We start from the raw sequence: 25,300 nt of genomic DNA, 5'->3' as shown, positions 1-25,300 counted from the left end.
GGGCCAGACCCCACTTATGTCAAAACTCTTGCTACAGCTGGGATTAACAGTACATGCATGAATACTCAGTTGGGAGTCAGCTCACTTGAAAATAAATGAACATCGCACAGCTGCGAAACTTGCTAAAAATTCTGAACCGTGTTATAATGTGCCATCTGCTTAAGTGTAAAATGGGTGGAGGCAATGAATGTAATACGGGTCAGTGTTGAGGCAGAAGCACTATGCATAAATCAAGTTCAGCTGTTCACTTTCTAAGTCCCCCCCCCCCCCCTTTAAACTCCATTATTATTCCACAGCATCTATTAACATTTAAGCAGTTATTTAGTTGCATCTGGGGCAGCACTGCCTCTCAGGTAGGCAACAAGACTGCTGTTCAGTCGGTTAGTCCAGCCACGTCCCTGTGTCATCATGTATGTGACTGTTAATACACAGCTGGGCAAATTTTCTCCCTAGCACTTCATGCTAAGCCTTGAGCAAGAAGAGAAGTGGCTTGACTGGGACGGGTAACTTCTATGAGTCATGAGCCATGACTTCTATGAAGTCATACTGCCCTTGACCATACAAGCTGGTGACACTAAAAAACAAGTCCAGACGTTTTGCCTCCCTAGAGGCTATAGCTATATCCTATGATGAGTTAAACAACTGTTATGGCTGAATGTAACATTTGGTCCTTGGATCTTTCTTGTTTGAATTTTCTTAATTAGAGGAAGAAACAAAAAAAACCCAAGAACACACAGGAACTCTTCACGTAAGGATTAGGTGTTCAGTTTATCATTCCAATGGCTACTCTATAAAAACTAAACTTCTTTTCTAAATTCCTGATTTTTCCTGCCCTCCAGCCTTCCTTCTATATATTTAACTCAGCCTTTGGGGAAGAAATGTTTATATCTCTTAATTTGGTTACGTGTAATTCATTTAATTTCCTTCAAAACACTTAATAGCTACTTCTACTCCTATTTTCATGCAAATAAGCACAAACATTACAGCACAGGGTCCATGCACAGACCATATTACATTCATTAACTCATCGGTATGGCACATAGACAGGTGGCAGGGTATATGACACAGAACCTTTCTCCAAGGGCAGGTACATGCCTTTTCCAATAATCAGTAAATAACAATGTCTAAAATGTTTTCTTCATGACTCCTGGTCTTTCTTAGATATGTCTTTCTTAGCAGGAATTTTACTCTTCAATGATCATCCAAATTCTATCATCAGGGATAACACCAATTTCTGTCTATGCACATGTTGTAAGCTTCCTCAAGAAAAACAATCATTTTCGTAATTCAGGCACAGGCTGCTTAAAAAACAAGTCTAGAAAGAGTCTGAAAGGCCACAGAGCTATTTCAGAATTACAATGTTCTTCACAAGTCCAAACTTATTGTGGCATTTCCCGTGCTTTGGCGGACGCTCAGAAACTATGCGTGATCATCACCAAATAGCACTCCTCTCTCATTTTTTATATGTTCTGGTCTTCTTCGGGACTTAAGAGATTTACCAATCATGAGGAATTTATCTGCTTGACCATTTAACAAATATACCAGCATTGTTAGCAGCTCTGGCCATGTCAGCCATCAGCTACACTAGAGGACAACCACTAAGGCTCATCTACAAGGCCATCTAGCTCATTATGTAAATTTACTCTTTAGAAAAATCCTATTGTGTGCATGTAACCAGAACAAATTCACCTTCTGAACAATAAAATTTGAAAAGACACTTAAGCTCCTCAGATTTGTCATTTAATGGTCTCATATTTCTTCTCTGAATTATCTCCAAATCACTTAGTAACTAAAATTTTAACAGCTCATTACTTTGATTACAAATATCCTTGATACCTGAAGTCACACGACTGTATTCATTCATCAAACGAAAACACCTTTGCCCACTGAAATGAATTCCACTTAAAGTCAAATTATATATGTCCTTGAGAAAAAGAACTGAGATCTGTTTTTCGGAGGCAGACAAAGTATAGGGAGGAGAAATGCAAAACAAAGAAAATATAAAGTTCTACAAACTCAATAGTAGCTCCAATAGAACACCTGGCTTAGTGACTGAAGAAAACTACATTTCAGATGCTCTTCTTGGTACATACTTACTTTGTTCCTACTGTCAAATCAGAAACGTTATTTTATTAAAAAAATTTTTTTTAACAATTTTTTTAACATTTATTATTGAGAGACAGAGGTACAAAATGAGCATGGGAGGGGCAGAGAGAGGGGGAGACACAGAGTCTGAAGCCCGCTCTAGGCTCTGAGCTGTCAGCAGAGCCCAACACAGGGCTCGAACTCAACAAACTGTGAGATCATGACCTGAGCCGAAGTCGGACGCTTAACCGACTGAGCCACCCAGGCGCCCCTTATTTTATTTTATATAATTGAATATGGGCCTTTTATAATAAAAACGTTTATTAATTACAAATTGTCACTGGATTTGGATGTTTACTGTAATTTCTATAACGTTTCTTCTCAAACATTTAAACAGTGACTGTTTAAAAGCAGCAAAATTCATTTTGCTCATTTCTCTTGCATTCCCTTCCCTTTAACATTCATACTGGTAAAATTGATGCTACATGGCATTATGGTTTAAAGGATAGGCTAACGTCTTTTGATTATAAAGCATCCAACTCAACTATGAATAACCACAGACTGACTATACAGTCTCTTGTTTTTAGTCTTGAGATGCTATTTTGAAATTCACAATGACAAATCTTTCTTAAACCTAATCTAATTCCACAAACATGGACTAAGAGACCCAGCAGTACAACGTAACAGCTGTGTGATCCTGTAACAGGTTATTTAACCTATGTCTTAATTTCCTCATCTGTAAAATGGAGATAATATCACTTGCCTATGAAATAAGACCCATAAGGTGCTTTAGCACAGCACCTGGGTTATAGTAATTGTTCAATCAATGGAAAGGTAAAAGAGACATCTAAAAATACATAAATTTATAGTTTAGTGTGACTGCAATAACCACCATCACCACCATAATAAAGGGGCAGCAACTGTTAACATCTGAGTGCTTACCAATGTGCCAGACATCATACTAAGTACACTGCAGCATGTCATTTAGCCCACAGAACAACCGCAAGAAATAGGTATAATTATTGCTCCCATTTTGCAAAGGGGAAAATAGAGGCACAAAGAAATTAAGTAATGTGCCCAAGGTTGCAGAGCTGACAAGCGGGAGAACTGAGTTGAGTACAGAGGGATTAGAGAAGAGAATGATGGCCTTTATGGGCAGTACAGGGGACAGAAGAAAGGATTTCCTGGCAAAGGGAGAAAAGAGCTTAAGGGGACTTTCATTCAGACCCAACTCCTATGTAATTGATTTACTACGATTTCTAAAAGCCTATTTCTATTATCTAAAAGGGTTACTCATTAAAACAGATCTGTGAATTTATGATATGAATTAAAAATACAGTTATTTTATTTCCTAATTCTCAATCTATATGGGGTATACAGAGACACAAGTGTTTTGGACACAACTATAGAGGTGATATTTCACTGACATCTAAGCTTCTTAGAAACCAGTGCCTATTACCATCCTTCTAATGCTACTTCAGAACCAACCAACCAACTAACCAACCAACCAACAAAGGACAGATTTCAGGGAGAATGGAGAGAATAATCAGCTTTGAGGAATGAAGGTATAAGATCATTCTTACACACTGTGGTAGCCGCTTTCCAAGATGGCCCCAACGAGTCATGCCTCTTGGATGTCAATACCCTAAGGTAGTCCCTTCTCCCAGGAATAGGGCTGACCTATGTAACCAATAGGATACTGCAGAGGCAATGAATGGTGTGTGATTTCCAAGGTCAGGACATAAAAGACACTCCGGTTTCCACCTTGTCCTCCGTCCTCCTTCTTGGATCACTTGGTTCAAGGGAAACCAGCTGCCACAATGTGACACTTTAGCAGCCCTATGGAAGGTACACATGGTAAGGGGACATGCAGCCAGGATGGATTCACCAAGTATATAAATGAGCCATCCTAAAAGCAGATTTTCCGGCCCCAGGTAAGCCTTCCAATATCTGGAGCCCTGGCTGACATCAACCTCATAAAAGACTCTGACCTAGAATCATCCAGCTAGGCAGCTTCTCGATTCCTGATCCATATAAACCATGTGAGATAATAAATGTTTATTCTTGTTTTAAGCTGCTAAATTTTGGAGTATCTTAATCTGTAGCAACAGAAAACTAACACATACACATAGGTCAAATAAGTTAAATGCCAGGCAGAATTTACACTCACAAGCCCATGAGAGCATCCCTGACCAACTCCCTTTATAAGATTAAGTATGCTCCTAATAAAACATAAAAAAGGCAAGGAAAATAATGGTATCAGATGATCAATTGTTTTTTCCCCTAATTCTAAGAAGATTCTATGGTTCTGTAGCTTTTGTGCTGGATGGTGCAAAGGGAATTTGTGTACGTATTTACTGAAACCAACTTTATTCTGTGTGGCTTCAGAGACAAAAATGACAAGTAGGGCAACCTCATAAGTGAAGCCAAGAGTGAAGCCCTAAGGTATCTGGTTCTCAATAAAATTCATGAGGGTGCAACTTTTGTCCCACAGAATTTTTAAGCTTATTTATTTATTTTGAGTGAGAGAGACAGGGAGAAAGAGCGAGAGCATGTGCAAGAGTGAGCAAGGGAGGGGCAGAGAGAGAGAGAATCCTAAACAGGCTCCGTGCTGACAGTGGGGCTTGATCCCACGAACCATGAGATCATGACCTGAGCCGAAATCGAGTTGGCTTAACTGACTGAGCCGCCCAGGCGCCCCATGCTCTAGAGAAAATTTTGATGTACAAAATTCCATATATAATACACATACATTTTTCTCGGAGAGGAACCATAGCTTCTCCCCTACCTCTCAGCCTTTCAGAGAACTGTCAGAGTGGCAAGATAACTGAGTCATGGATTCATTGAACAGCTGTCTCAATACTGAGGAAACTGTCCCACCTAGTTGCTCAGGTCATAAACCACAAGTGATCACCAGGATTCTTTCCTTTCCCTATCCCCCTACATCTAATGCATCAGCAAGTACGGTCTATTCTCCCTCCCAATGTGTTTAATCAAATGTACAAATGGCAAGGGGAAGGAGAGTGAATGGAAAGTCCCATCTTTATAAACTGTTGCCAAAGTGTTTAAATGAAAAGAGAGTTAGCAAACAAGGAAACAAGCTGGGAGGGAAGGACAGAAAACATAGGAGGCTGGGTGTTCCAAAGGCCGTGCCACCATGAATCAGCATTCTGCAACTATGGGTTTATAAAAGATAAAGCCTTCTAAGTAATATAAGTGCTCACTGGCCCCGCAGCAACAATGGAAATGTTCTATCTACACTCTCGTATAGGGTGGCTGCTAAGCTACATATAGTTACTTAATTTTAACTGAAATTAAATAAAAATAAAAGCTTAGTTCCCTATTTATCCTAAACATGTTTCAAGTTCTTAAAAGCTACAAAAAATCATTAAATTTTTAGTATTTTATCATTGACAGATTAGTGAAAGAGCATATTTCAAATATATCAAATCCTTTTTCTATTTTACATGTACTTTATAAGTATATTTGGCTAGTTTTAAGTACACTTTTATTTCCTTATTTCTTTTATTATACTCTCCCAAGTCCATTTTATGTTGCTATTTGCCACTATTGTCTTTCTATTAACAGTTAGAAATGTCTCACGACAGGTCAACTCCTCTAAAAGATAAAATTTTGGCAGCCTGGGATATGTTACTTATACTGTGTAGCTAACTCAGGAAGTTCCTATTCAAATTGTTCCAAGTGGAAATATCTTTATTAAAAAATCATATTTTAGATATTAGAGTTATTAACTGACACAGGAATAAGACCATTATTTACAGAGAATCAAATGGATACCCTAAACTTGTATTTAAATTGAAATCATAACCTACATCAATGAAATGAAAGTATCATCTGTAAGGAAAAGGACTCAATTTTCATTTTTCTCTTTATAATGTCTACTATGAATTTTTGACAGTTTTGGGTGTATAATAATGAGGGAGAGGGAGGGGGGAACCCCTCTTCAGCAAAGCATCATTACCTCTTTTTTCATATTTTTCTGGGGAAAAGATGTGCCACAAGTAGTTTCAGTCATTTCAAAAATAGAACTGCAATTCAGATGTTAGTGAGCCAAACTAGTCCACTAGCAAAGTTGGAGGGCTTGTCAATAACTGTTTATATTTTATCTGCCAGCACCAGAGAGGTGTTCTGGGCTCAGGCATAGAGGACATTGAAGAAACGTGGTCATTCAGGGTAGGGAACTGAAGGTCATGGGGACACAGGAAACACTTTCACCTAATTTAGGAATAAAGAATATGCTTATATGAATATAAGCAGGTGACTTCAGGCAAGAAACTAAGGATTATTTGAAGAACATCTAAAAGAATATTTGATAGGATGTTCATCAACTTAATCAACTTTTGGAGGGGGGGGGGGAAACCCAGGTACAATTTTTGACTCAATGGGAGAAAACAGGTTTTGAATACAAAGAAACAATTTCTGGGGCACCTAGGTGGCTCAGTTGGTTGAGCCCCCCCGACTCTTGATTTCAGCTCAGGTCACGATCCCAGGGTTGTGGGATTGGGCCCCATGTTGGGCTCTGTGCTGAGAGTGGAGCCTGCTTAAGATTCTTTCTCACCCTCTGCCCCTCTCCCTCACTCGTGCACTCACTCACTCTCTCTCTCTCAAAAAAAAAAAAAAAAAAAAAAAAAAAAAGGAAAAAAAAATTTCCTGAAAATAATACTTAGTGCTGCTCTGATGAAAATAATAACTAAGCTGGTTTGACTTTAGGTATCTATATAAAAAACTTGCCAAGTGAACTTGAAACCTTAACACAGGATAGGTACATCCTCATTGGTGTCAGTCATTGTGTCAAACTGACACATGTGGATGGATGTATTTCAAACACAGAGCCAACAGGAGGAAATGAGTATAGCACTGTACCTAAAAAAGACACCCACATTCTTGGGCTACCAAGTTAATAATACCTAAAAATACATGTCCACACATGCACACAGCACCTTCTCCACCCCCACTCTGGGCTGGCTAATGTTAAGGTAATGGAGAAATGGAAAAATATATCCACTGCCAGTGGGCAGTGTAAACTGGGACATACTTTCTGGAAGGCAATTTGCTATGTATCAAAAACTTAAAAATCTTTCATTATCTTTTGACTTGGCAATTATACTTTTAAAGACTGAGATATAACACAAATGTCCAAGAATAAGTAATTAAGTTAAATAAATTATGGTATAGGCTTAGGATGTATAGTCCTAACCCCCTACCCCCTGAATACCATAGCCCATTAAAAAAAAAAAAAAAAAAAAGCACGTCTCACTGCCCATTCATATATAGACTAATATGTAAAATGTTACCTTTCATTACTCTTAGGATTGAGAATATGGGAGGCTTCTCTTTTCTACAATAACTATATATTATGTTTTTAATAGAGAAAATTCCCCATTTTTAAAAGTTATATACTATTAGAAATTCCATATATATTTGGGTTAAGATAAAGAGACAACAGAAAGGACATGGTTAGGAAATGGAACACCTGAGGGCATACCCTCCAGATTCTACAATCAGACAAGATATGGATTCAGCTTTCCCAGAACACACAGTACAGTGGCAAAGAGACAAAGGATAATAGTACCTGGGGAGGGGATGAAAGGATGGTAACCATCATTTTGGAAAGTATTTGATATATGGACTTAATTTGTATAATATTTTAACTCTCAAAATCAGTGAAAACAGACAATGGGAGAAATTATTCTGGGTGTAATTCTGCCCAGCTAGAAAGAACTGACTGGCGATGTACGTGACAGGAATTCTGGAGTAAAAATAACTGTAGTAGCAAGTAAAGGGAACCACTGGCCCTGGCTAACTCTGAGCCATGACTTTAGTCAATGGATTCAGTCAATGGATTTCAAAAAGTTCAGGAAACAATAGGTATGATTTTATGGCTATAGTCTTCAAAAGGGGCTCAAAACCGACAAGAAATAGAACATCAGAAAAAACAAAACTCTGACCAAGCAATTGCAAATAATCTCAATGCAAAGTAAAGGGAGAAGAACCAAAGAAACCAACTGAAAGGGTTTGCTCTGATAAAGTCATAATTTTAAATATAGATAACTTTAAGAGGGGCACATATCCAAGGAAGAACAGAAAGTAACAATATGAACCTGTAAGAACAGGCCAGTTTCGGTTTAAATAAGGTAACAGCATAAGGTTTTCAAAATAAGGTCAAGAAAAGTTAAACCCTCTGACCAGGTAAAAAGACAGAGAAGACAGACCTTGTCCAACTCCTATCATGATTCCCTTTTCTGTTAGAAGGGTTTTCAACCTGGAAAGGATATAACAAAAATCCTAATAAACAAAATGCAGCCCAAGGAAGGTGAGGGCAATCTATACATTTTAAATGTCTTTAAACCCAGAATCAAAAGTCTAAGAAATAAACTCTTAAATGGATTACAGAAACCCACAGTGGACAAATAGTAGACACTAGAAATTTTCCTAAGTCTTAAAAAAAAAAAGTTTAATTTCCATTGATAGTTACCTTTTTGATGGAAAACATTTCTTGAAAAATTTCCTGATAACAATAAAGCATTTTATAAAATTTTTCATAACATTATTATACACATAAGCATTGTAAAGTTGGTCTACAGCTAAGCAAACAAGAGGGGTAAACAATCACTCAAGAGGCCACCAGAAAAATAATTTCTAATAAGCCTTGCCTAATACTACTTAACTTATTTTATCAGTAACTTGGGTAAAGGCAAAAAAATCTCTAAGTAGGCCCTGCCTTACTTGTACTGTTGGACATAATTTATTAGTTGCTTAAAAGGAGGCCAAAAATTGTTATGTTTATGAAATGTGTACATGATATATAATTGTACAGAAAACCTAACTCCTTGACACAGAACATATTCAGGATCAGAATCTGAAATCCTCATTAATATGGAGGGTAGTTGGTCATCATAAAATTTGAAGGACTTTTGGGTGTAAGGATTGGGCTGGTTCTATATAATTCCAGAGGAGGAACACAGAATGGAAGAAAGTATAGGGGACAAATTTCAGGTTGAAAAAAGGATAAACTTTCTAACAGAAATACAGACAGAATATGCTCATTCTTGCAGTAATGAGCTTCCAGTTACTGAATATACAGAAGCATGGGATAGATGGCTAGTTCTCACCAGTCAGTCAGGTGAACTGAAATCAGTGGTTTTTATTTATTTATTTTTTGAATGTCAATTAGTATTTTGTTTTGTTTTTCTCAATTACTATTTTACTTTTTTTTTTCAATATATGAAGTTTATTGTCAAATTGGTTTCCATACAACACCCAGTGCTCATCCCAAAAGGTGCCCTCCTCAATACCCATCACCCACCCTCTCCTCCCTCCCACCCCCCATCAACCCTCAGTTTGTTCTCAGTTTTTAAGAGTCTCTTATGCTTTGGCTCTCTCCCACTCTAACCTCTTTTTTTTTTTTTTTCTTCCCCTCCCCCATGGGTTTCTGTTAAGTTTCTCAGGATCCACCTAAGAGTGAAACCATATGGTATCTGTCTTTCTCTGTATGGCTTATTTCACTTAGCATAACACTCTCCAGTTCCATCCATGTTGCTACAAAGGGCCATATTTCATTCTTTCTCATTGCCACGTAGTACTCCATTGTGTATATAAACCACAATTTCTTTATCCATTCATCAGTTGATGGACATTTAGGCTTTTTCCACAATTTGGCTATTGTTGAGAGTGCTGCTATAAACATTGGGGTACACGTGCCCCTATGCATCAGTACTCCTGTATCCCTTGGGTAAATTCCTAGCAGTGCTATTGCTGGGTCATAGGGTAGGTCTATTTTTAATTTTTTGAGGAACCTCCATACTGTTTTCCAGAGTGGCTGCACCAATTTGCATTCCCACCAACAGGAAATCAGTGGTTTTTAAAGTTAATAGCAGAACCACTGCACTGAAAGAAACCTTACTCAGAAGACTGATATACAAAACAGATAAAGAGAGAAAACTGCTCTAGTTAAAATTCCTTACCACATCTCACACTTAACTCATCTGGCTTTGGACCAGATAATCTTTAAAGTGATTCATGTTTGATCAGTAAAACTACAATTTCTCAAGATTTATTACTCTAAATAGTTTAGATGAATGGTCTTCCAAATGGAGTGAATGAGAGGTGGGAGTGTGGAGAAAATCAGAATATATATATATATATATATATATATATATATATATACACATACACACACACACACACATACATACACACACATATAAAATTGTTATATATTAATATGTATAATAAAATTATATATCATACATATGCAAAATCATATTTTATTGACAGAATAGTATATATAATTTTCAAGAGTTTCTTATCAGAGCCAGCCATGATCAACTATAATGTTCCCAGAAACTGAGGTATTTTAAAAACAATTTAGAAAGAAAGTTTTTAAGAAAAAAAAAAAAATCAACATCCATACCCACTAATTTAACACAACTGTTTTAATTTTTGTATATATTTAACGTGTTTCTATCCATAGACAAACATTAATTTTGGCACTTGCCAACATGGTACATAAGATTTGATGAATATTTCTACAAATGTCTATAAGCTCATAATTATTTATAATTACATAAAGATGGAGATTCCATAATATCAAAACAATTTCCTCCTGTTGACCATTCAGATCAGACTGGCTTTCCTTGTTGTTATTATATAATTATTCCTATTTGTATCTCTGTACACGGTAGCTTTTTGTCTTCTATTAAAAGTATCCTGAAGTTAAGATCTCCAAAGTGGGGTTAGTGAACTAAAAAGTATGAACTCTGGTGGTTCTTGTTATATACAGTAATGCCTTCCAACAGGTCTTAAATCAATTTACCTGTAGTCATCACCTGAACTCTGAATACAACAGTAGTTTAAGCACTTTAATACTTTACATCTTCTCATAAGTCTATGTAATGAGTATTTACTATTCCTGTTTTTTATGGATAAGGAAACTGAAGCCAAGAGAGACAATAAGAGCATGTATATTTTAAGGTCTTATTAAAGAATATAACCCACATTGCCAAATTCTTACTTAAAATATAAATAATCATACATACATATTTATTTAAATATAGACAGCTGTTAATGTTGCATAGTCAATTCCTTCATCTAGATCAGCATTTCCTGAGACATGTTTGGTAACATACTTTAGTTCTCACTACTACCCCAAAAGAAAATGGTTTCCCCCTGACTATACTGTGGGGTTATGCTGTTTTGGCTTACACCATGGGGCGCTTAAAAAGGTATCCTTATGAAAACTCATTATTACATTTATTATTGGAATGCTGAAGGGAACTTCATTTAATGTATCTCTTATAGTACCAAATCTGAGGCCCCAAGGGAGAAATACTCAAACAGCAGGGCCAGAAACATTTTGCTTCTCCTAAGCAATCAGTGTGCTTATTTAATGAACAATGGAAAATTTTAACAGGTAGCATTTCTTTATTTACTTTAGCCACTAGGAGGAAGCTCAAGGCAGTATCTGAAATCCTCTTTGGTAAATATTAAGATACTCAAGTATCTTCTCCCTGTATTAAATTCCTCATACTCTATTTTACTTCAACTTTGAAGTAAACTCTTAGGACAAGAGTCCAATGTCATTTCCATATTTATACTGAAAGCTGATTTCAACTGCTTTAAGAATACACACACACACACACACACACACACACACACACACACACACACACACAGTAAAACCTTGGATTGTGAGTTCTTCAAGTGTTCTGCAAGATGGGCAAACATTTCTAATATATTTTAACCTAATAAACGAGTGATGTCTTGTAATAAGTGTAGTACCTGATGGAGAATGTCATATGACCACAACTCAGCCAATGGTTCTTGAAATCCAATTTGATACACAAGTGCTTTGGATTACAAACATGTTTTCAAAACAAATTATCGCAAACCAAGGTTTTACTGTATTGTTTTGGCAGCGGGTGTGTGTGGGGGGGAATCTGCTGTAACTTGTATCAACGCAACATAAAGATCAGGTTATACTATGCTTCGACCAGGCAGATAATATGCCCCAAACCTTACTTTAATTTGTTTAGTATCTCATACTAAGGAAGTCATTTAAAATTACCCAAAACTTACCAATCATAATTCTCATTTGTATTCATAATCCAAAGCAATTCTAACAAAACTCCTGGAAACTAGCTCAACAAGTAACTGCATTAATTCAGGGTTAGGGGCTGTTTCATGTTTTGAACAATCAACCTACTCTACTCAGGCCAGGGATTTATTAAGTTTATTAATAGCTCATCTAAGCAATTCTATCTTGCTTTTAAATAAATTGGTCATAGTTTAAAAACATTTATATTTAAAAAATTTAAAGCACAATTTCAGCATATATTTGATTTTTACAATATTACTCTAGGAGAGTACTGCCACTCATTTTACGGGTTGAGAAAACTAATAAGACATTACTAAAACTAATGAAGTTCATATGACTTTCTCAAAGTAGCATGTGCTGATGGAACAAGAACTAGAAAAGAAACCTTTCTAGACTTTTTCTGGAATGAAGGTAGGACATGGACTAAAGTGAAATGTTTCTCATCTTTATTAGCAATGTTCTAAGAAAACTTTGCAGAGGAACAAACAACTGTGTGTCAGAAAACAAGAGATGAATTATGACCTTTCTGCTGAATGCTAAGAACTAATAATGAAATATTTTATCTCTCACAGCATCAATGCCCTTAGGCAAAAATGGGTCTGATCAAACTCAATTCAATGTAACAGATGATTTAAACTTCATTTTAAACAGCATCTAGCCATTCTTCGGAGAACCTTTAAATTCATTAGAGAATTGGGAGATTTTCAGAATATCTGCAGTTCTCACAAAATCAGGCCCCATTAGCTGGCTAAGGAGACTAGCAGTATACCCGAGCTCTAACCTAGGAGACCATGAGGGCATTTTTTTTTTCATTGATGAGATCTAGTCACTTTTGATCTAAATCTTAGTTAAGTGTATTTACACTACAGTTTTAACCCTTTCAAAATATTAAATTATACCAATCTATATTTATACTTCTTGAAAATTTGCCTCTCTAGTATATATAGTTTACATTCAGAGTGATGGAACTAAAGTAAATTACCTTCAATATTATTACATTTGTACAGATTGTTTCCTGGTACAGGTATCTCATCTGACCTATATTAATCAAGAAATTATTTGAAAAGAATGATTTTTAACATAACAACTAAGATGACAGAATCTAACATTAAGATATTTACAATTTATATCTAAAGTATTTATGGGGTCCTTTCATGCTTTTTGGAAATAAAGCAACATTTTATTCACATTTATTCATTTGGCGGTGCTATGTTTTTAATACCTGGATGGTATTAAATGTTCACATGTATCAAACGAAATAAAATGGAAGTAATCATGTCTTTAAAAAGAAGAGAGTATTTTTTTTTGCATTTAATAACTTGTTTTATTTTTTATTTTTTTAAATTTACATCCAAATTAGTTAGCATATAGTACAACAATGATTTCAGGAGTAGATTCCTTAATGCCCACTACCCATTTAGCCCATCCCTCCTCCAACAACCCCTCCAGTAACACTCTGTTTTCCATATTTATGAGTCTCTTCTGTTTTGTCCCCCTCCCTGTTTTTATATTATTTTTGTTTCCCTTCCCTTATGTTCATCAAAACAGAATATGTTTTTATGGAAGAGACTTATGTTCTCACCTGAGGCTGCTGTGGCATTTGGAGGGGTTGAAGCAGCTGCTTGAATCCGAGCATGAGGAGGAATAAGAATGGTAGCTAGAGGTGGATTACTTGACAGTTCTAAAGAGAAGTAAGATACATGTTAGAACCCATTCTGAACTCTGTATGTGAAACTACTTTTATTGTTAACAATAAGCATAAAATACTGCATTAAAACACTGGCTTAACAGAAAAAAAGACATGATAAACCTACATCTAAAACTAAATCAATGAGCTAGAAATCAATTTATAGACAAAGTCCACAGAAATGTTGTACACATAACTAAGGCACTATCTGCTAAAATTAGAATATGTCTGAGAAGTAAAGATAGCTTAGGGAACTGTACTGGCTGATGGTTTGAGAATAAGCCTATCACTAAGATATATTTCCATCTTTCATTAACTTAAATATACTAGGTTTTCCCATACGGCTCTGACAGTATTTGACTACAGGAATTGAGAGTGATGATGTCATAGAAAAGAGACTAGGACTATTGTTTGCGTATGCATGCATGGACCAAACTACCCAACTGTTAAAAGTTTCATTGCTTTAATTAAAAATAATTTTTTTAAGTTTACTTATTTTGAGAGAGACAGAAATAGTGCAAGCAGGGGAGGGGCAGAGAGAGAGATGGAGAGAGAGAGAATCCCAAACAGGCTCCATGCTGCCAGCGCAGAGCCTGACCTGGGGCTCAAACTCATGAAATCATGAAATCATGCCCTGAGCCGAAACCAAGAGTGAGATGCTTAACCGACTGAGTCACCCAGTTACCCCAAAAATCAGAATGGTTTTATTCCACTCTATTTTCCTTTTTAACTCAGTAAGATCATTACTTTGATTCTAAGTTTGAAATAGGCTTTTTACCTTCATGTAGAAGTTTTTGTCGACTGTAAACAGAGTGGCTTTCTTTAAAGAATCAAGTTCTATATATAAGCCTTAAGAAGCAACTTAAGATGACACTGGATCTAATGATGCACACATATAGCAAGAAGTGGTAGTGAGCTCTTACATGTAAGTATCTGGTATTAGCTTTGGTAACGTGACTGTTTTCCTGGTCTGCTTGGGATAACCCTGGTTTATTTTTGTTATCCCAGCATTTATCTAGTGACTTGATTTTCATGCTCGTAAGTGTTGCAATTTGAAGGGATAATTACACAACCATACTAGTTACAGGAAGACATTCTTTGAGCTACTGCATACATTTTGACAATTTACAGATATGGCATGGAATAAAAAAAAGTTAAACAGTATAATCTTAAAGTAAATTCACATAACAAAATTAACCATTTTAAAGTGTACGGTTTAGCGGCATCTAGTACATTCACAATGTTGTACAACCATCATCTCTATCTAGTTTCAAAACAGTGTCATCACTCAAAGGGAAACCTTTAGCACTCACTCCCCATTCGTCCCTCCCCCCAGCCCCTAGCAAGGGAAGTAGTGTTTTAATATAGTAGCTTAAAAACATTTTCTGTTGCAAAGCCCCTGTTAATATGGACTTACTCAAATTGGTACCTAAGTATCTAAATTTTATACTAAATGATACCAGATTCTGGTAAAAATAAACAAACAAAAACCCCTCAACAAACCTATCCCAAGATTTATGAAAAATGAATGGGAACAAAAGCCTAAAACTGAGTGAAGACTATTTATTAATTTTTCCCCTTAAATGAGAAGATGTAAGGCAGCTTCCCTGGATAGAAGTATTTCTCATGTCTTCCCTGGAAGCCAGTTAGAAAACCATTGCCTTAATGATCAAGTTTGAAGAGATGCTGTTTTCTCATAATCAGCTTTTAGCTGTTTTGCTTCTCACAGAGGAAAAGGAAGATCCTAAGTTGTTTTATTTCTAGTTAATCCAATTTTAACCCACAATCTTGTATCTGTGAAAGCAAGAGAATCCTAATTACCATGGCTGATGACTCTATGGTTCTAGTAATAAAAATTAATGCAGGGTGTGGTAATGCAGGTACTTTTGATTAACCTAAAAGATTTACCATCTCAATTACAATTAAAATCTGCTAAAATAGAAAGGCTTCTTAAAATTCATCCATCCATCCTCCCATGTGTCTATCAATACTGAGCATAAAACTGTTAAGTCAGAGAAAAAGATAACCATCTTTGATTAAAAGAAATTGAAAATGGAAGGTCAACTGCACAAATAAGCCAGCAAAAAGGCATTCAACCTATTCAGGATAGGGGAACTTTTAAATTAAAAAGATCTCTATGAGGGACACCTGGGTGGCTCAGTCGGTTAAACGTCCGACTCCGGCTCAGGTCACGATCTCACGTCACGGTTTGGGAGTTCGAGCCCTGCATTGGGCTCTGTGCTGACGGCTCAGAGCTGGAGCCTGCTTCAGATTCTGTGTCTCCCTCTCTCTCTCTCCCCACCCCCTCCCCTGCTCATGCTCTGTCTCTCAGAAATAAATAAAAATTAAAAACAAAAAAAATGATCTCTATGACTAAGTGCCCAACATTTAAAAGAAAATCTAAAAATGGAAAAGATGACCAGAGATTTTAAGGCATTTTGACAAAGCCACTTTTAATATTATCTTTAAAATGAACTGAATATCAGCAGTCTGTGGTCACTGTACTTACTGTCCATGCTGCCCACTTTCTCCCATTCATTTACTCTCTTATCAGATCACCTTTCTATGTATCTGTATATCCAGCTGAAGGGTCATGGTGGTTTTAGGTCACACACACACACACACACACACACACACACACACACACACACAGGGCTTGAAAAAAGCAACCTCTTTTTCCTTAGGTAGTAGACAGCCATTTGGGTCTAGGGTAGGGAGAGAGGGGTAACTAATGAAAAGAAAGGAGAAAAGTGAAGAAAATAAGGAAACAAGAAAAAGAGAAGCTGCGGGATCCTGGAGGTTTTGCCATATCCAAAGACAGAGGGGAGAGTAAGTAAATTCCACAAAACAACTACAGACTAGATTCTTAACCTAGAGTCAATGAGTGGCCTTTGGGTGGAGGCAGGGGGCTTTTGCAAGTTTTTTTGACTTTGACATACTAAAAGTTAAGGAATCCTAAACCCTTCCCATTATCTATAACTCACTATCCTTCTTCTTTTCCTTAATTATAGGGATTCCTTAAAGTCCACTGCTTTCCATCTGTTAGCTTTTCTCTACTTCAGAGAGATTGTTAATTGTTGTAACTTTTGCCTATGTGAAAAAGGAAGCTTCCTTATATTCTTGCTATAGTCCTTTTCTCTACACTAAAGTCTATTCCTTTTGTGGGGACAGATTATGGGCACTTCTATGGGGCTGGTACAAAATGGCTGTAATGATTTTTTGCTTGCAAAAATTACACCCACTCCCGGTCTCCCTGCCTATCCATGACAATGAAAAATAAGGGAATTGAGGCAATGAGTGCAGATCCAAACTGCAGTGTGGGCACCACAAAGCAAAATAAGATGACATTTTAAAGGACAGGTACAGCAAAGCAACAGAACTTTTCAGGATCAGGGAGAGTGCATGTATTCTTGAAGACAGAGAATAAGTAGTACAGAAAAGACTGAAAAAAAAAAGTAAGCTGAAAAAAAAATAGTATTATTTAATAAATATTTGTCCTAGGCTTGAGAGTACGGAGATAATTAAGGAAACAAGGAGGTCCATAATACTGAATTGGTGCTAGTTCAGAGAAAAGGTAGGAATAAGATAGACCATGTTATCTCAGAGACATGGTTGAAAACAACATAGCAACAGGCTCAGAAGGCTTTGGAAACGTTAATGATGATAAAGGTTTCTTTAACCAACTGCAGATACCATGAAACTATCCATCAAAAAAACCATATAGTAGTTTATCAGGGAATATTAAGAATCTTTTGATGGTGTATCAATCATTATGTACTCCATAACCAAACACTTTAATGGACAATTTAAATAAAAGCAAAATGAATTTTAAAATAGGTATCGATAAAGGCAAGATACATTTATCCAATTATCCAAGATACAGGTGTGCTATTACCAAGGGACACATGCACCCCCATGTTTATAGCAGCACTATCAACAATAGCCAAAGTATGGAAAGAGCCCAAATGTCCATCGATGGATGAATGGATAAAGAAGATGTGGTATATATATACACAATAGAGTTATTACTTGGCAATCAAAAAGAATGAAATCTTGCCATTTGCAACGACGTGGATGGAACTGGAGGGTGCCATGCTAAGTGAAATTTGTCAGAGAAAGACAAAAATCATATGACTTCACTCATATGAGGACTTTAAGAGATGAAACAGATGAACATAAGGGAAGGAAAACAAAAATAATATAAAAACAGCAAGGGGGACAAAACAGAAGAGACTCATAAATATGGAGAACAAACTGAGGGTTGCTGGAGGGGTTGTGAGGGAGGGGGATGGGCTAAATGGGTAAGGGGCATTAAGGAATCTACTCCTGAAATCATTGTTTCACTATATGCTAATTTGGATGTAAATTTTAAAAAATAAAAATAAAATAAAAAAATTAATAAAGCCAAGATAGATATTCATCAACTAAAAAGCTGACTGAATTCATTTAACTAAGTTTTGCTGCACTGTTGTTTATAATGCAAATGAAAGAAGAAACATTCCCATGAAAGGGCAAACTGAATAAACTCAAACATACCTGACTACTTGATAAAGCAATCTTTTAAAATATTAAAACAAAACATAAATCTAGTTGACGAAACCTTAAGTATTCCTTAACTTAAAGTTTCTATTCTTCCAAATATGAATCCCAAATTCAATGATAAGTAGATAAGAAACTTTCCTAGGTTTTTTTGGGGGGGCAGGGGGGACAGTGGCTCAGTGGGTGGGTAGGGTGTATATGTTTGTTCAAACTGTGTATAGTGTGAAAGCTGAGGATAAGTTGGAGAGAAGCAATCAATGTGCTAACCAGAGGGAAGAAATCAATCCCTTTGTTCACCAGACCTTCTCTAACAGTGATGTAATAAAATACCACTCATCAGGTAGAGAGGAATCTTCTTCATTAGTTCTGAAGCTCAACCTGCAGACCTGCCGAAAGGAGTCACTGAAAGAGGCAGATGTGCTTTTTCTTCTGCAATTAGGTCGAGGTCTTCATGTGTATATCAGGCCTCCTATATACATATGAAAATTGCCAGTGGTTGTCTATTATAGGTAAAGTGGTATTTCTCTCACAAAAAGGTTTAGACAATTTCACAATGGCATGCCCATTTCATCTGTGTACTTTTCATGAGCAAGAATTCAAATGCTAGGATGTACACCTTGATCACACACATTACTGAATCTTAATGCTGCTTCTATGGATTTTTTTTTTTCAACGTTTATTTATTTTTGGGACAGAGAGAGACAGAGCATGAACGGGGGAGGGGCAGAGAGAGAGGGAGACACAGAATCAGAAACAGGCTCCAGGCTCTGAGCCATCAGCCCAGAGCCTGACGCAGGGCTCGAACTCACGGACCGCGAGATCGTGACCTGGCTGAAGTCGGACGCTTAACTGACTGCGCCACCCAGGCGCCCCTGGATTTTTTTTTAATAAACAAATAACCCTATTATAACTGCTCCTTTCTTCTCCTAACAATTTCAAAGTGTCCAGAAAATCCCTGACCAAGTTTCTAACAAAATCTTAAAATTAAACAAATAATTAAGCTTATTAGAAGGTCAGACAAATAGTAAAATAATTAGAAGGCTCACTACTGCTTCTTAGTGATATTAATGATGTTTAATGTGAGGACTACATAGTATCTACACAAATCCATGACTACTTTGCCTTGGAACTGCCTAAGAGGGAGCATCACAATTTGTACTAGTCACCAAAAAATGTCTGAATGTGTTTAGTATACTACATTTATAGCAGTGACATATTTTAGAAGTTACCCAGCAAAATGTTAGTATTTTAAAAGATCTAGGGATGAAATCCCCAACCAGGACAATGCTTGCTAAAATAACTTTCCTTGTAAAATTTCATACAAATTAGGTAGAAAATTTGGTATTGGGGAGGTATGGTGGGATTAACTGTAGACTCACTTAAACATAGAAAGCAACCAATTTCCCAATATATTCTAGCCATGGAATAGGCAAGGAATTGGTGAATAAAGAAAATACTGATCCCTGTTGGAATTTCCTGATTCCAATTCGTGAGGTCTGATTCAGTTATGTCCAACCTTTGAGATCCAATGACTGAAGGAAAAAGGGTGTGCCAAAGGTCTCTTCAGGTTTCCAACATCTAGATGAAGATAGTATCATTCAGGGGGTCCCAGAGCACTGAAGCCCCAGTGCCAGAAAAATGAGATGTCTGATAATCTGTTTTGTGAATCCAGAAGGTCAAAAGGATCTCCACGTTTTCTGTCCCTTGTTCATTCCTCTTCTTCCTCCTCTAGCTGATCACAGAAATGCTTGTTTTAATTATGAGTAATACTAGTGATCATTTATTGCTAGTTACTTGTGGCACAGTAACAAATACCAAATTGCAGTTAGCTTTATTGTTAAGTTTTACTTTAATACAGCCCTGTATTTTACTCAAGTGTTTAATCTTCATAGTTCTATTCATATGGCAGGTTTACTAGTTAAAACAACACTAACAGCAACTAGAAGGCACATTAGAAATGTCCAATAAATATTGGTTACATGAATATTGTGTTTACTTAAAGTGGCATGTGTGACTCAAACATGCATTAAGCACCTACTACATGCAGATCAGGAGTTATCTTTATTTCACTTGGGGGAATTAGTACAGACTTCACTGAAAATGTATGAGGCTGGAGGAGGGTTTTATTCTGCCTATAGCAGGACCTCACTAACACCCTCCCACCCCAGTGTTTCCTATCTCTGAACCCTCTCTAGCTATACAACCAATTGGGGGATTGATTCTCCTTTTCCAAGTTCTTGTATTACCCGGCTTTATTCTGGTTGTTCATTTATTGCTATTAATATGTGCTTTAAAGTTGCATCTGCACAACAGTTACATCTTTGCCTTGGTAAACAAGATCATCATTTGGAAACACTGATCCAAAATCAGAATACAGAAGATCAAATAGAACAACATCAAACAACACTTCTTCCCTGGGCAGAAACACTCTTCGAGTGTAACAGTGATCTAGAAGGAAAAGGAAAAAGTACTACCAGTGATGACAGCCCAGTTTCAGAATGGCTGCTAGGATAGGGCATTTTAATGCTTAAAAAGGAAGGGCCATCTCTCAAAATGATGGCATTCTCAATTTAACACATTTAGTTTTATGGAAAAGGATTTCAAGAACATATCTACACATTTCATGTGAACAGATACAAAGACTCCTGCATATCCTTGTCACTAATATGCACAGAATCACAGAGTCACAGCGCCGTAGAGATTGCATATACTCTATACACACCAAATACACACACACTCTTTAAATCCCCAAAGACATATTATGTATATTCAGACATACATAGAGCCATAATTATATCTGATATTCTGGGCAAATATAACAATTTGAAATACCAAAATAAAACAATCGTCACTCCTTTTAAAAAGCTTGTAAATAACAGATATGTATAAATAAAGTTTGAGGTAAATTATTTATTCTTCTTCAAGTTGAGCCTTTTCTTTACTTTAAAACGCATATGTCAAAGCTGAAGTTAATAAAAACTTTGGAGGCTTCTAAGGACATTAAAGTTAGCTGACTCTATTAAATAATTAAATAACTCTTTAATTAACAATTAATTAAAAATTTAATTATTAAACAAATAATTAAATAAATCTGATTAAATAATATGAAAAACTGTCCATTCACAAAAGTCCAATATTTTCAAAACCATATTCTAAAATCTAAGTCAACTTATTTTCATGTCAGTTTGTCTTATGAATGTAATTTACTAGAGAATAGGTAAATAGCATTTACCAGGCTGTGATTCATTATTGCAATAAACTTATTTAGGACCACAATGCACAATGAAACACCACTTCACATCCACTAGGATGGCTATTAAAAAAAAAAAAAAAAAAAGGAACATAAGTATTGGGGAGGATGTAGAGAAACTGGAACTGTTGTAAACTGCTGGTGGGAATATAAAACGTGCAAACCACCATGGAAAATAGTTTGGCAGTTCCTCAAAAAGTTAAACATAGAATTACCACATGACTCAGCAATACCCAAAAGAATTAAAAACAGTATTCAAATAAATATCTGTAAACAAATGGTGATAGCAGCACTATTCATAATAGCCAGAAGGTAGAAACAAGCCAAATATCCACCAACAGATGATGGATAAACAAAATGTGGTGTATCCATACACTGTGTACTGATTGTTTGTGTCCCTAAAAGTCATATGCTGAAGCCCTACTCCCCAACGTAATAGTGTTTGGAAATGGAGCCTTTGAGAGGTAATTAGGCCATGAGGGTAGAACCCCCATGAATGGGATTAGTGGCCTTATAAGAAGAGATACAAGAGACGTAATCTCTTTCTACCATACGAGAATACAGTAAGAAGGTAGCCATCTGCAAATCACAAACTATGTCTTCATCAGACACCAAATCTACTAGCACCTTGATCTTGAATTTCCCAGCCTCCAGAACTCTGAGAAATAAATGTTTGCTGTTTAAGCCACACAGTCTCTGGTGTTTTGTTATAGCAGCCTACACTGATTAAGACATACTACAGTGGAATATTATTCAGCCATAAAAAGGAATAAAATACTGACACATGCTACAACATGGATGAACTTTGAAAACATTATGCTAGGTGAAAGAAGCCATATACAAAAGGTCACATAATGTATTACTCCATTTATATAAAAATATCCCAAACAGTGAAGTCCAGAAGCAGGAAGCACATTGGTGGTTGCCAGGAGTTGGAGGAGGAGTTAATGGGGACTGACCACTTAATGGGTATGTTTTCTTTAGGAGCAATGAAAATGTTTTAGAACTTGATCAAGGTGGTAGTTGCACAACATTGTGAATATACTAAATGCCACTGAACTGTTTACTTTAAAATGGCTCATGTTATACAAATGTTTCCTCAGTTTTCAAAAAAACTTAGGATTCCATAGAATAATAAATTTAGTTGTTTTAAAATTTTATTTTCTTTAGTAATAATGAATAATTATTAGTGAGTAAAGAATCATATATATGAACAATGAAACCAAATCCTGGATTTTTAAATCTGATTAAATAAAATGTTTAAGTATCTCAGTTTTGATCAACACATACAGGTGTATTAAAGAGTTTATACGAAATATGTCTGAATATAGGGAGAATCATTCTCCAAAATGTGTCCATTATAAATATCATGTGTGTTTGGGGTTCTACTGAATTGCTTACTTGACAAAAGGCTTCCTTAATTCATGTATTTGAGAAACAAAGTACTCATTGGAGAAGATACTTCATGTGAATAAAACCACAATCAATGCTTGTTTGGGAAACTAAGTTCACCTGACAAAAGTGGTTAAAAAGAGAGAGAGAGAGAGAGAGAGAGAGAGAGAGAGAGAGAGAGAAACAAATAAAGTTAACATTAACATAATAGTTTCTGATGTCAAGATTTCACAGTAACAAATGCTGGATGTCACTGTATACAGAGCCTTTTAGAGACCACTTTAAAAAGCAACCCAGCAGATAGTTATATGTGTAGCTAATTAACAGACACCTACAGTACAAAACAAAACAAACAAAACAAAACAACAACAAAAAAAAACTTATGAAATTTGATACCTGTAGAATTTCCAGTGGTGGCCTCATACAGATTCAAAAAGTGCTTCATATCAAAAAATTTAGGTGATATAACCTAAAAATCTATGATAGTTCAAAAAGTAGCTCTACTGATGACAAAGACACAGATATAAAAGATGCATTTATAAGAAGTATTAATAAAATTGTTTCATGAAATGAGAGGTAAAAAAGTGAAATGCCTGAATAAATATTAATCTTGTATAATGTATAATTTTAAATATTTTTGAGTTAATCAAAAGAAACCCTTTTGTGATCTTAATGGGAAAATAGAGTATCACTTTATATTCAAAGATTATCAGTATATGTATGCATCAGAGAAAAGACTGAAAAGAGCTACACTATGAAAATGTTACGGTGATTAATTTGAAAGGTAAAAGTGATTACTTCAGGATTGTGATTTTAATTTTCTCTATACTTCTTTTGCATTTTCAACATTTTCCTCAATCTACATGTACTACTCTTGATTAAAACAGAACAGTAAGAACTGAAAATAAAGTTTATTTTCTTAGTGACATGGAATTATATAGAACCTTTGCTCCAGAGGAGGCCAAGAGTCTCCCAGTCTAACCTACTGCCAAATTGGAGAACATTGGACATCATCCAGCTTCTTCTTCATACTGAGATCAGTATTTTGAAAAACACTTGTTCCACTGTTAAACAATTGAAAAATTCCCTGATTCATCAGTAATTTTATTTATTAATCTCTATCTATGCCAGGGGCTGAGGTCTGCATGATAAACTCAAATATGTAGTATTCTCTAATTTTCTGCTACCTACTATTTCCAATTTTATAATATGGAGAAATAATATAGGCTAACACCTTTCTTTAGAAGATAATCTATGAGGTATTCTTTAAGTTTTCACTTTTCCAGGATCTACTGTCGGTTCTGTTCCTTTGTATACCCTACCTGTCTTTCATTAACATCTTAAAATGGCGTAGCCAGGACCTAAAACAACATTCCAAATGATTTCTGATCAGCCCTAAAGAGTCAGAATTAATCCCAGGATATCTGAATATTTTTCTTTTACCTTTATGAATGCAGTTTAAGACTGTATCAGCACTGCTAATAGTTACATGTTATTGACCACTTAAGATTATAATCAATGGAATCACCCAAGTCCATTTCACTAACAACTCAGGTCTTCCAAATCTACTGCTTAAGCAAAATGCATTTTTCCACTTCCAAGTTTAAATATGAGTGGGAGGGGAATTCATCTTAGAATAAAGGAAATATATATTTCCTGGTCACACAAAGCTCTCCATTTCCCTTGTATATTTTTAGCTTGACTAAACTAATAATCAATCGAATATTTATTGCGTGTTTTATCTACAGGAAATTGTACACTTTTAATGTTCAGTTTATGAAGAAAATCACAGCATCAAAGGCAGTGTGGCTGATTAAATGAATCACTTAAGGTCTTAATCAGAGAGAAAAGTGAACACAGAAGTGGTTAAGAAATAATGACTTTCCCTGGGTCTTTTAGAAACCACCGATTCACAAACTCTGTTTTCCTCTCAATGTTCCCTCAGCAGCAGCAATAGTGCCAAGCCCCAGCAGGGATAAGAATCTCTCTACCTACATCCCTTATATAAGTTCTAAGAAAGAGTTACAGAATTCCAGTTTTCCCTGTTTATATCTGACTTTATACAAATATAGCCACCAATTTATTTCTAGGTTTAAAAAACTTGATATAAATCTTTGGGAAGCAAGAAATACTAACATTCTAAGTTTCAAATACAAACCTGAAAGTTAAATTGTACATTAGTCTTATTAGTGAAATCTCTATAACTTCTCATGTGCCAAGATTTATTATA

At 35.9% G+C, this 25,300-nt stretch overlaps 1 protein-coding gene across 3 annotated transcripts in view; it reads right to left on the bottom strand.

The window, feature by feature from the left end:
* The window catches only part of GSK3B (glycogen synthase kinase 3 beta), a 195,190-nt gene that overhangs the window by 5,185 nt on the left and 164,705 nt on the right, over positions 1-25,300 (bottom strand). For 2 of the 3 annotated variants that reach the window (XM_047874645.1, XM_047874646.1), the window contains one exon: positions 13,785-13,883. In XM_047874645.1, coding sequence (XP_047730601.1) covers positions 13,785-13,883 — 99 coding nt within the window. Of the gene's footprint in view, positions 1-8,318; positions 8,369-13,784; positions 13,884-25,300 lie in introns of all 3 variants that reach the window. The other variant, XM_047874647.1, reaches the window with a different exon arrangement.

This window comes from Prionailurus viverrinus, chromosome C2 (genome assembly GCF_022837055.1).
Source record: "Prionailurus viverrinus isolate Anna chromosome C2, UM_Priviv_1.0, whole genome shotgun sequence".
NCBI lineage: Eukaryota > Metazoa > Chordata > Mammalia > Carnivora > Felidae > Prionailurus > Prionailurus viverrinus.
Note: the sequence above shows the minus strand (reverse complement) of the source record. Positions and strands in the feature narration are given on the sequence as shown.